Genomic DNA, 13,105 nt, shown 5'->3' with positions numbered 1-13,105 from the left:
AGCAGTGTACAGTCAACCTCTGCTGTGAAATGAATGTAAATGTGCGTAGTGGCATAAGCCATTTGTGGTTGCAACATACATTGTTTCAACTTTAATTCTGTTTCCTATTGCTACTGAGTTGCTCAGTATGCTCTTTACTGGATGACTGGCATTTATTTGCAGGCAGAGTAATGCTGTTACATTTATCACTAATACAGACTGGCTACTGTTGAACTACGTTGGTGCAGTCATCGGCTGTGTACCACTTTTAGACTCATGAGCCAATACACGTGGTTCTTTATCAACCTCATTTAGCAGCTTCTAGTCTTCATTCTCTCCGTGTTGGCATTTAAGTAGTTGGTTAGTGAATGATTTATCTTGCATGATAGCTGAAAAACTTTGCTTATGGATTTGTTCATATTGTTTTCATCAGCATTCAGGGACTATAGCATCCCATAAATAAGAATATATATGCCACACAGTGCTGTTGACATCTGTTGGTTCTTTACCTTCACCATATGGGCCAGCATACATCCCTCATATGGAAGGAATGGTAACACCTTCTTAGGTCTGTGTTTCAAAAAGTCTCAGCAAGAAAGTATCAACTATCAAGCTGGGAAAGTATGGTCATGAAAGATGCACTCAGTTACTTCTGAAGCAAAACTCTAACAGATTTTTTTAAAAAAAATTACAGAATTAAGCTAAAAAAATTTGGAGCTATCAGAGTAGCAAACTCAGAAAGTGACTTTATAGTATGGCTGTTGAGGAGATTTCTCCATTTAATTGGTCACCGATGTGAATTTGGTGATTTCCACACTTAAGAAGACACTGACCTGAAGGAGACAATGGCAACATCCTAAACAGTTAATAAAGTAGGTAAGAGGCAATATTGTTAACTTGTTTGTATGTAAAAACTCAGACGATGCAGATTTGTGTGGTCAGTTTGTCTGATTTCAACAAACCCTTGCTATATGCCATTGTTTGCACCATGGTGCTCATATATCCAAGTGGAGTAGGAGTGCTGCTCTGGTATGCTTTTGGAAACATTCTGAACATGGTGGTGACACATGCCAGACCTCTTGTGTTGACTCATATGTGTAGGCTCTTTCTTCCAATGCCTCTTAAGATGTTCATACTCTACAATGAGGGTGATCATGCAATGAACTAGAAATGTGAACTGTCCTACAGTTTATCTGCACCCACTCATGGCATTCAATAAAAATGTTGGTTGGGTGCCTGAGCTATTTCAAATGACTGCACTATTCATAAAATCTAATCAAGAGAAAGATTCTCAAATTTCAGTGCCTCTTTGAAAATTTCCAGACTGGGAGATAACTGTACAATACTATCTTATATTAAGGGATCTGCATAGAAATATTCACAGTCTGGATTTTTATGCATGAAACTATTCTTTCTATGGTGTTCTTGTAAGTTGGTGATCAACAAATTACTATAACTGGCCAGGTTGTTTATTCTACTGATGAAGTTATAATCTAATGACTACAACAGGATATTTTTGTAAAAAAGCAGATGATAGTTCACACATTTCCCTAAATGATAGTACTACTTCTACAGACAAGGAGGTAAACCCTCTGAGCAGGAATATATGTTTCAGAGAGGCTTGGGAAAGAAACAGTGAGTGCTGTAAGCTATTGTCCAAAAGCTTCAAAATGTTTTATTTTCTCACTGCAACATTAAAAGCTCATTCATTATCCTACAAACTTCCTTCTTCTTTCATTAACCATTTTTCAAAGTGTCTGTTCACAGTTTTTTCATGATATCATTGAAACAGTACAAAATACAAAAACATTTAAGCACATAAAACCCTTTTGGAAATCCATGCTGTTTTGATTACATCACCAGAAAACTCTCTTCCAAAACTGATAATATGAAAAATGCTTAAGGAAAGAAAATGGATATCTGTAGGAAAATGGATAAGTTTTCAATGTTTCAGTGAGTGGAAAAATAATTTTTCTTATATTATAACTTTGAATAGAATATGGTATTGTGAGTTGGCAAGAGAGCCAACCCGGTACTACTAGAGAAAGCCGAAAGGCGCGCGTTTTAGCTCATGCAGACTGGCGTGAGGTCTGGAACAGGTCAAGGAAATTAGACTTTAGCAAAAAAACGTACGTTGCTGCTGGAATACTTAACTTTAATCCATAAATGGTGAACATCGCTCTTGATGGTACATTATTCATAATCTCAATAGTAACTGGTAATGGCGTCTTGCTAGGTCGTAGCAAATGACGTAGCTGAAGACTATGCTAACTATTGTCTCGGCAATTGAGAGCGTATTTTGTCCGTGAACCATCGCTAGCAAAGTCGGTTGAACAACTGGGGCGAGTGCTAGGAAGTCTCTCTAGACCTGCCGTGTGGCTACGCTCGGTCTGCAATCACTGATAGTGGTGACATGCGGGTCCGACGTATGCTAACAGACCGCGGCCGATTTAAAGGCTACCAGCTAGCAAGTGTGGTGTCTGGCGGTGACACCACATTCCTCCCCCGCAAATCGGCGTACGATTGTGGCATAAAGCTTCCGCCCGCTGTGGGGAGGACCCCATGTTGACGTATGCGACGAGGTGGGGAGCCTAACAACAGGTGAGGCTGTGCCACCCGCACCTTGTCATTCAGACCGAGGGGAGCTAGGAAATGCCTGAAAACCTGCTCCAGGGTGCATGCCAACATGCGGTGTATGCGCCCGTAGAGAGACAGGAGGGGCCGAAGGGTCGACCTCCATCAGGCCGGGGCACCAGATGGGCGAAGACGACATATGGTCAGGAGCGGGCAAGAATTCCATGTTGGAGGACAACTGGTCACGGGAAGCGATCAGCAGCGCGTGACCCAGGGAGGTGCGCGGCGGTTGCAGCAGCGCGTCCACTGCGGGCGTCGCCGGTGGGAGAACAGGCGGGGGCGACGGCGGCGGCGGTGGCGGTGTGTCGCCATGAGGCAAAATGGAAGGCAGCGTCGGTAACACCTGGGGCTGAGGCGAGCCAGTAGATGGGTCCCCAGGGCGCTGACCGGATGGCACCGATGCTGAAAGCAGACAGGGAGCGGCAGATCCCGTGCGACGATAGAGGCGCAGCTGATTGAGATGCCGACGCACCTCACCAGAGGCCCCCAAAACCAGATACATAGCGCGGCCGAGGCAGCGAAGAATGCGCCCTTTGAGCCAACGCCATGAACCTCGATAGTTGCAATAGTAGACAAGATCGCCTGGGGCAAAAGTAGGTGTCTGCCGCTGCACGGGAACCTGATGCGGCGGATGTAGCAGAGACATCAAGGTGCGATAAGGGCGACCGTGGAGCAACTCAGCCGGTGAGCGACCATCTCGGGGCTGAGAGCGATACGAGGACAAAAAGAGCAATAATGCGTCCTCCCGAGAATGACTCTTTCAACTTCAACATCTGTGACTTGAAAGCCCTAACCAAACGTTCAGCGGCACCGTTTGATTGTGGCGAAAATGGCGCGGACGTCAGATGTTGAATACCATTGGCCTTGCAGAATGACAAATTCTGCAGACATGAATTGTGGGCCATTGTCGGAAACAATATTCTGTGGAAGACCTTCAATGCAAAAGATAGCGGATAACGCTTGGATGGTGGCAGATGACGTCGTGGAAGACATCCGGACAACAAAAGGAAAATTACTGAATGAATCTACCACAACCAACCATCGAGCATTCCAGAATGGACCAGCAAAATCGATGTGTAAGCGTTGCCAAGTGGAAGTGGCTTTTGGCCATGCAAAAAATTTCCGTGGTGGTGCTGATTGTTGTTCGGCACACACCATGTAAGAAGAGCACATATTCGTAATCGCGGCATCGATTCCGAACCAAGTACAGTGCTGACGAAAAAGTTGTTTCGTTCTCACTATACCCCAATGTCCTTGGTGGAGAAGCCGTAAGACAGAGGACTGTAACGAATGTGGGACCATGATCCTGGACTGATCATTATCAGAACGCAACAGCAAAACACCACGTCGTACAAAAGTCTCTCCTTGTGAGCAAAAAGTCGGTGAACCAACGAATCCCCTATCCGTGACTCTGACAAGGGCCATTGCGTAGCAACAAAACGCAGAATGGTAGCAAGGACAGGGTCGGCAGCTGTGACTGTAGCTACACGACGAAAATCAATCGGAAACGATTCGAATACGTCATCGGTTTCCGAATCAATGAACATGCAAACAAGTTCGGAGGAATCGAATGCTCTATCCTCAGCAACAGGCAAACGGGACAACGCATCGGCGTTTCCATGCTTAGCAGTGGACCGATACAAGATATCGTAGCGGTGCTGCGAGAGGAAAAGAGACCAGCGAATGAATTTCTGCACTGTATGTGGAGGTACAGGCTTGGTGGGATGAAAAAGCGATGTCAAAGGTTTGTGGTCTGTGATGATGGTAAAGTGACGACTATACAAGAAATCATGAAACTTTTTAACACCAAATACGAGAGCCAATGCTTCTTTCTCGATCTGTGAATAATGTCTTTGCACAGGCGAGAGCAATTTGGACGCAAAGGCAATAGGGCGATCGTGTGAACCATCTTTGTGTGCAAGCACAGCACCGATCCCGAAATCCGATGCATCCACCATGAACAAAAGGGGCTTCCGGGGATCGAATGGCGTAAGGCAAGTATTGGAAATCAACGCCGATTTCAACTGGCGAAAGGCGCGTTCGCATTCCATCGTCCAGACGAACGGAACACCTTTACGGCGCAAGCGATGAAGCGGAGCTGAAATGGAAGAGGCGTGGGAGATATATTTATGATAGTAATTTATTTTTCCCAGCACACTCTGTAGCTGCTTCAAATTCTGCGGCGAAGGCAAGTCTTGTATGGCACGGAGGTGCTCTGGACTGGGATGTATGCCTTGGGCATTGAGTACATGTCCCAGATAAGGTAAGTCACGAGCAAAAAACACACATTTGTCCTTCCGCAAGCGAAGACCATTTTGTCGTAAGACCTGAAATAATGTTCTGAGATTGGCTAAATGTTCTTCTTCCGTCTTTCCGGAGATCACAATATCGTCCAGATAGTTTTCTGCAGTAGGGACCAACGCACAAACAGTTTGTAGATATTGCTAAAACAATGCAGGGGCGGATGCACACCCGAATGGCAGTTGTTTGAATCGATATCAAGATGCGTGTTAACCACCAAAACGCGCGGGGATTCTTCGTCCACCAGTATTTGCAAGTACGCATCCGCGAGGTCCAACTTCGAAAAATATTGACCCGGGCACAGTTTGTCAAAAAGATCTTCCGGGCGGGGTAAAGGAAAAGTTGCAGTCACTAGTTGTGGATTCACTGTTGCCTTGAAGTCCATGCAAAGTCTCAATTTTCCGAAAGGTTTTTGCAAAATTACTAAGGGTGATGCCCAGAGAGAAGCCTGCACACGTTCAATTACACCTTGTGATTCCAAATCGTGTAATGTTTTTGTGACCTCATCACGCAATGCGTGGGGAACATTGTGCGCTCTGAAAAATTTCGGTTGCACATTTACTTTCAGTTCCAAATGTGCTTTATAGTTCTTAGCGCAACCGAGTCCCGGTGCAAAAATGTCTGCAAATTCCTCACATAGACGAGAAACACTGGCTGAAGGCACAGTCTGGTTCACTGATAGGACCTGATTTACTATAGACAAGTTAAACAACTGAAGTAAATTGAAACCAAACAAGTTCACTTCAGAAGAAGAACAAAGGACGAAGGACGTAAAATGACACAAGTTTTGTTTGTCCCTTGTATGTGGCAAGAAGGCTGCACTGTCCTAACACAGGGAGCTCGTGACCTAAATAGGTACTTAACTTAACATTTGCGGCACGCAACGGAGGTGTGCCCAGCTGTTTGTACGTGTCTTGATTGATCAGTGAAACTGCAGCCCCGGTATCGAGCTGGAACGGTATCACTTTGCCATTAATGTCCTAGTCCACAAGAAGTTTATTGTCCTGCTGACGACAAGAGCGACTGTCTCGTGCAACGTGAACTGACATTGGTACAAAATCACTTGCAACTTGACGGGAGTTCCTGCGATGTCGATGCACTCTATTTGTGGGACAAACACAGTCACTGTTAGAGAGAGTGGCACTGGGCGGCGTGGCATGAACTATATGAATATCCATGGGCGAAGTGTCGCGAGCCTGAGTATCCTTGGTTCGATTCCAATTCCAGCGCGAAGCAAATGGCTTGGAATGAGTTTCAGTTTCCAATCTGAGCTTTTTCTGGCAAACACTTTGAACATGTCCTTTTTTATTACAGGAAAAGCAAATAGCTTGGCGTGACGGGCAATTCTCACGCGAATGTCTAGTAGCACACCGCGGGCGTGATTTTAGCACTGCATTTGCTTGCCGGCGTGGTACACGTGGCTGAGAGCCTGGCGGCTTTGGCGTGGCTGGGCGTGAGGACTGTTTACTGTTCCGTGCAGCTCCCCTGGAGGGCCGGTTAACCTGACACATGGGTGACGAAGTTTCAAATGATTCCTGAGCAAAGTCAAGTGTGTCCTGCCGATCCAATATGTCCATCACTTGTTGAAGGGAGGGATTGACTAGTTTCAAAATCTGTTCCCTTATACGAACATCAGAAACGTTCTGTGCAATTGCATCACGTACCATAGTATCTGAATAAGGGAGTCCACATTGATACTCAAAAGCACAATCCCTAGTAAGGCCTTGCAAGGTTGCAACCCATTCCCTATTTCGTCGTAGGACAGAGTTGCGATGTCGCGGCAGGGAAATTATTTGACTATCACATGGTACGTTTGTACCCCGACGGAGGAAAGGAGAAAAGGCTGCCGCTCATTACCTCAAATTCTGTAGGCGGCGAGATGGAATCTAAATTGTCGTGACCACTCCGTCCAGCTTTCCAGTGCAGCATCAAAAGGACGAAAAGTTGGTGCAACTGCATGTTGTAGCTGCGTGAGCATTGGAGCGGTGGCTGCCGCGTCGTTTTGCAGTGCACGTTGACCCTGGACGAGCTGTCCAAGGGCATCCAGTAAGGCCTGCGTCTGCTGATTCTGTAAGCGATAAAATTCGGACAGTACATCTGGAGATGGTGGCGAAGCCATTACACAAGGAAATCAGGGCAGTATAGTTACGAACGCGGTGTGGCCTCGTTGCCAAATGTTGTGGGTTGGCAAGAGAGCCAACCTGGTACTACTAGAGGAAGCCGAAAGGCACACGTTTCAGCTCACGCAGACTGGCGTGAGGTCTGGAACAGGTCAAGGAAATTAGACTTTAGCAAAAAAATGTATGTTGCTGCTGGAATATTTAACTTTAATCCATAAATGGTGAACATCGCTCTTGATGGTACATTATTCATAATCTCAATAGTAACTGGTAATGGCGCCTTGCTAGGTCGTAGGAAATGACATAGCTGAAGACTATGCTAACTATCGTCTCGGCAATTGTGAGCGTATTTTGTCAGTGAACCATCACGAGCAAAGTCGGTTGAACAACTGGGGCGAATGCTAGAAAGTCTCTCTAGACCTGCAGTGTGGCGGCACTCGGTCTGCAATCACTGATAGTGGCAACACGTGGGTCCAACGTATACTAATGGACCGCGGCCGATTTAAAGGCTACCACCTAGCAAGTGTGGTGTCTGGCGGTGACACCACATACGGCACTGCAGTTGGTAATGGCTACATAACACAAGTATCGAGCACAGTTGTTAAATCAGTTACTGCTGCTACAAAGGCAGCTTATCAAGACTTAAGTGAGTTTGAAAGTGATGTTGTAGTCAGTGCATGGATGATGGGACACAGCATCTCTGAGGTAGCAATGAAGTTGGGATTTTCTTGTATGACCACTTCATGAGTGTACCGTGAATATCAGGAATCTGATAAAACATCAAATCTCAAACTTTGCTGCAGCCGGAAAAAGATCCTACAAGAACAGGACCAACAATGACTGAAGAGAATTGTTCAATGTGAAAGAAGTGCTGCCTTCAACAAATTGCTGCAAATTTCAATGCTTGGCCATCAACAAGTGTCAGCATGCAAACCATTCAATGAAAAATCAGTATGGGCTTTCGAAGCTGAAGGCCCACTCATGTACCCTTGATGATGGTATGACACAAAGCTTTATGTCTTGCCTGGACCATAAACACCAACATTGCACTGTTGATGACTGGAAACATGTTGCCTGGTCGGAAGTGTTTCATTTCAAATTGTATCAAGTGGATGGATGGATCCTGCATGTCAGCAGGAGACTGTTCAAGTGGGTGGAGGCATTGTAATGGTGTGGGGCATGTGTAGATGGAGTGATATGAGACCCTTGATACATCTCGATATGACTCTGACAGGTAACATGTACATAAGTATCCTGACTGATCACCTGCATCCATTCGTGTGCATTGTGCATTCCAACAGACTTGGGCAATTCCAGTAGGGCAATGTGACACGCCACATGTCCAGAATTCCTACAGAGTGGCTCCAGGAACACTCTTCTGAGTTAAAGCACTTCTGTTGGCCACCCAACTCCCCAGACATGAACATTATTGAACATATCTGGGATGCCTTGCAACGTGCTGTTCAGAAGAAATCTCCAACCCCTCATACTCTTATGGCTTATGGATTTATGGACAGCCCTGCAGGATTCATGGTGTCAATTCCCTGCAGCACTACTTCAGACATTAGTCAAGTCCATGCCACGTCATGTTGTGGCATTTCTGCATGCTCGCAGGGGCCCTACACAATATTAAGCAGGTGTTCCAGTTCCTTTGGCTCTTCAGTGTAAATGCTGTAAAAGCCACATTATACATGAGCCAAAACATTAGGCACTTCCCAGTGTGAGATGCACATGACCTGATGGCACTATGGGCACATGACGTGCTAAGGAAAGCATATAAGCACAATAGAGACAAATGAGGAATCATTCTAGTGAAGACACAGGCTACAAATGGGGAAATCCACAGATGTAAGTAAGTTTGACAGAGGCTAGATGTTATGGCACAATGCCTGGGTATGAGCATTCCAGAAGCAGTGAAGCTGGTTAGTTGTTTAAGTGCTACAGTCATGAGCATCTGTGGAAAGTAGTTGAAGGACAGAGAAACCATGACCAGATGAGAAGCTATTGGATTTTCATGCCTCATCACAGAATGTGGAAGTTGGAGGCTTGCACACTCTGTGAAGCAGGACAGGTGGCAATGAGGCAGATGACAGGGTACAATACCAGTGTGGGTATAAGTGATTTAGAGCACACCATTCATTGCACATTGTTGAACATTATGCTCTGCAGCAAATGACCCATATATGTTCCTATGTTGACCCAATGCCATCATCAGTTAAGATTCCAGTGAGCATGAGATTATCAAGATTAGTCACAGGTCAATGGAAATGTCAACCGGATGGATGAATTCTCTTTCTTGTTACACTAGGTTGATGGTCATGTGTGGATACACTGTCAAGCAGGTGAACAGCTGCTCAGATGCGTACACACAAGCTGCTAGAGGTAGTATTATGCTAATGAAGGACATTCATCTCAGCTGTGATGGTACCTGTGGTAGTAATCAAAGGCACCATGACAGCTGTGGAGAACATTAACTTTACTGTGGACCATCAACTTCCCTTTATGCTTGATATTTTCCTGAACTGTGATGATGTCTTCTAGCAGGATACCTGTCTGCATTATAAGGCCAAAATCAAGATACAGTGGTTTGAGAAGCATGACAGTTATCTCATGTTGATGTCTTGGACACCAAATTTGCCTGATCTAAATGTAGTGAAACACATCTGGGAAGCTATCTGGTGCTACCTTAGTGTCCAAAAAACTCCAACCCATAATTTAAGGGAATTGTGTGACCTGTACATAGACATCTAGTGTTGTATATCTTTGAATTTTTACGAATGCTGTGTTGAATCCATGCCATGCATTGCTGTATTACACTTCAAAGATGGGCAAACATGCCACTAAGCAACCGATCATAACATTTTGGTTTGTTAGTGTATTGCCCTTGAACATTTGTTCTAAAATGACAACATAATTTTAGGTAGTTGTGAAGGAAGAATGGATTGCTGTTGCCATCTTGCGGCTTGTGGAGTTAGAAAAATGTGTTGTGGAAGGTGCTGGGGCAGCTGGACTAGCAGCAATACTTGCAGGTCACTTACCTGAATATAAAGGCAAGAGGTTAGTGATAACTTAGTAGTAGTAATTTAATTGTGAAGGGATAATTTTACAATGCTTTAGGATATGTCAGATTAATACAAGAAAAACTTAAGTCATATGTGTGAATATATACATATGTGTTTAATGAGGAAAGGACTGCTGGTTGGCCATGACCTTGTTAAAGGAATCATCCCAGTATTTGCCTTAAGTGCTTTTGGAAAACCATAGAAAACCTCAATTAGGATGCTTTGACAGAACATTAATCTCCATCCTCCTGAATCTGAAGTCAGTGCTTAACAAATGCATTACCTCAGCTACACATAATTTGCAGCGCTATCATGTTTATGTCTATACATAGTGGAACAAGTTGACTTAGTAACATAAAAAATATTAATACACTGTCCATGTAGTCTGTTTCTGTACTATATGAAGCAGCAATACTTTCAAGTATTCCAGTAATGGTAAATAATATGATGATGTTTCAATGTAAAACAGCATATTTCTCCCTTCTTTGCTAGAATGATCACCATGCACAAAATCAATCACTTAATTCTATAAACTGCCAGCTTTTTTTGCAGCACATCAAACTACTGCAGTTTTTTATCTGACACAATATAATTTAAGAAAAGAAAGTATTTTTCTCCAGGTAATCTGTTTTCACTAATAATATTTGTACTTTGAAAGTACGACTTACTAAGAGCAACTGCATTTCCATGACTGCAGCAGTGCAAAGTCTCAGGTTGTCCAACTAGGACATTTGATAGCTGAGTAATTGTTGATTTTCTTTAATGCTTTACTGACACCAGAATATTAGGATTTGAAGAGTATTGATTCTGTTAATATCTGGAAAAGAGCATACATAGAACAGAGATAGCACAGTTGCCAAATAAAGAAAAATTTTATTAAAGGACTTATTAGATTCAATGTACATTATTATAGATATTCCTCAGAGGAGCATCTTATAAGTAACATTGTTTTTAATGTAAACTGCTCAAATTTCTGTCCCTCTTGCATATATGTGAATGTGTGTTGCCTTAGATTCAGGGGACCAGGGGATGAAAGAATAATGGAACTAACAAAAACATTTTACTGTGGAGTAAAAACAAAATAACAACCAAAATAAATGCAAACAGTCCATATACAAACTGCTAGTACTCACTGTCCAATGGACACAATATTTCAGCAAACATTTCATCTTCATCTGATGAACTGATGTCTAGGAGATAAGTGGATGACTTATGTTCTCTCCCCTCATTTCTTCAGAATGATGTTTCATATGCTCTCAGCACCTGATGGTGTATGCTGCAGCTGTAGAGGTCGTTTAGGTGGCATAGTTTTTGGCACACCACCTTCTCAGCAGTCACTTTGTTATGTATGATGAATACCACATCCTTTTCCTTAACCATACTGAGTTGGGTTCCCAGGTCTTGTTGAGAATGTAACCAGTGTTGCAGTTTATTGGTTGGTGCTTGTTTCATATTTGATTTGGGTGACTTCTTTTATGACAAGTTTCAATATTTGCATTTTGCGTCAAATTTGTGCTACAGTCATATTCCATACTGTGTAATTCAGAAAAAATATTCTCTGCAGTAATTGACTTGCTTGGCTGTAGTGAACAAGTATGCCACCCATGCTCATCACAGTGATCTTTGACTGTGTAAAACATATGATCTACATGCTTCTTTCTTCATTGGCAGGGAATCTGGGATACATCAGGAGGTGGTGGGGGAGGCAGACAAAGATAGATAGATAGATAGATAGATAGATAGATAGAGAGAGAGAGAGAGAGAGAGAGAGAGAGAGAGAGAGAGAGAGAGGGAGAGAGAGATTGGGGTTTAATGTCTCAACAGCATTTATGTCATTAGAGTTGGCCCAGCTTTTCATGAACAAAGTATGGAATGCTGCCTCAGAGATTTTGGGTGAGGGGATGTAAGTTACCTGCGTGTCCCAAAGAAGATAGTTCATCAGTTCACCTGTTGATGGCAACAGGATTGCTCATTGAAATACTGTGCTCATTAGGCATTGAGTACTGGCAGTACACCCATGGACTGTTCTCTCAGAAAATGCGCTGAGAAATTCTAACAAACCACAAAATAAAAGCTGTTTGTTTGGAAGTACACATCAGTGAAATCAAACTCTATTTTGCTCCTCCCTATGCATGGATTCTTCTTTGGATGCTGTCAACAAGGTATTTGAGATTTTGCCACTGAGGTCTGTCCCTTCCTTTCACAACGCCTCTGCTGAGGTTGTCCAGTGTACGACAAGGGTTACTGCAATGTTTACAGCTGGTCCTGAAGCATGCTTAATTTGTTTCAGATAAGCAGATACCACAGACATTTCATTTTGTTGATTCCTGTTTGCTGGTGAAAGGTATTCATAAGTTTCAAATGGTTTACTTGTGCATTAACCTCTTGAGAGACTAATTATTTACTAAAAGATTACAAGATCTGGACAGTAGGTTAGAGATCCTGTTCCCTTAGCACACAGCACCCAAAGTACCCTTGATAGCGATGAGAGGTATCCAACATCTATACATGATATCAACCCAAAACAAGACTGACCACCCCCTTGTTGAACATGTGGTACAGCATCTCAAAGACATACATCTCCTTCTACGACAGTCATCAAGTAACAAACAAATCCTGCATTCAACTGTGAAAATATGCTCACACCACCGGTCCAGATTCCATTCAAAGTGTTTCTTTGCCCTCCTTCTTTGTGCATCATGGTGCTGACAGGCTTGTACTGGATGTTTAGATGCCACATTGATCATATGGAGATGGGTCCATACTCTTTGAACTGACACAGCCCTCCCAGTTGTCTCAAAAAAAGTCAGTGCACAATTCTATCACATTCTCATTATAGTACTTAGAAGTTTGTATTATTCCATCCCAGTCAGTATGCAGTGAAGTTAAACATCAGAAAAAGTAAGTGCATTTTAGGACTAAATGTTTACCTTTTTTGCACTACTTAATTATCATTGGGTGGAAATAATTACAAACAAAATAGATTTTGCTTATCTTTCCCTCTTGTTT

At 43.4% G+C, this 13,105-nt stretch overlaps 1 protein-coding gene across 1 annotated transcript in view; it reads left to right on the top strand.

The window, feature by feature from the left end:
* LOC124721816 (L-threonine ammonia-lyase) overlaps nt 1–13,105 on the top strand; it is a 217,321-nt gene that overhangs the window by 169,278 nt on the left and 34,938 nt on the right. Inside the window, exon 7 of the mRNA XM_047246936.1 lies at nt 9,955–10,091. Within this exon, the coding sequence (XP_047102892.1) occupies nt 9,955–10,091 (137 nt within the window). The remainder of the gene's footprint in view (nt 1–9,954; nt 10,092–13,105) is intronic.

This window comes from Schistocerca piceifrons, chromosome X (genome assembly GCF_021461385.2).
Source record: "Schistocerca piceifrons isolate TAMUIC-IGC-003096 chromosome X, iqSchPice1.1, whole genome shotgun sequence".
Lineage (NCBI taxonomy): Eukaryota > Metazoa > Arthropoda > Insecta > Orthoptera > Acrididae > Schistocerca > Schistocerca piceifrons.
The sequence above is the reverse complement of the archived record's forward strand: the minus strand, read 5'-3'. Positions and strand labels throughout refer to the sequence as shown.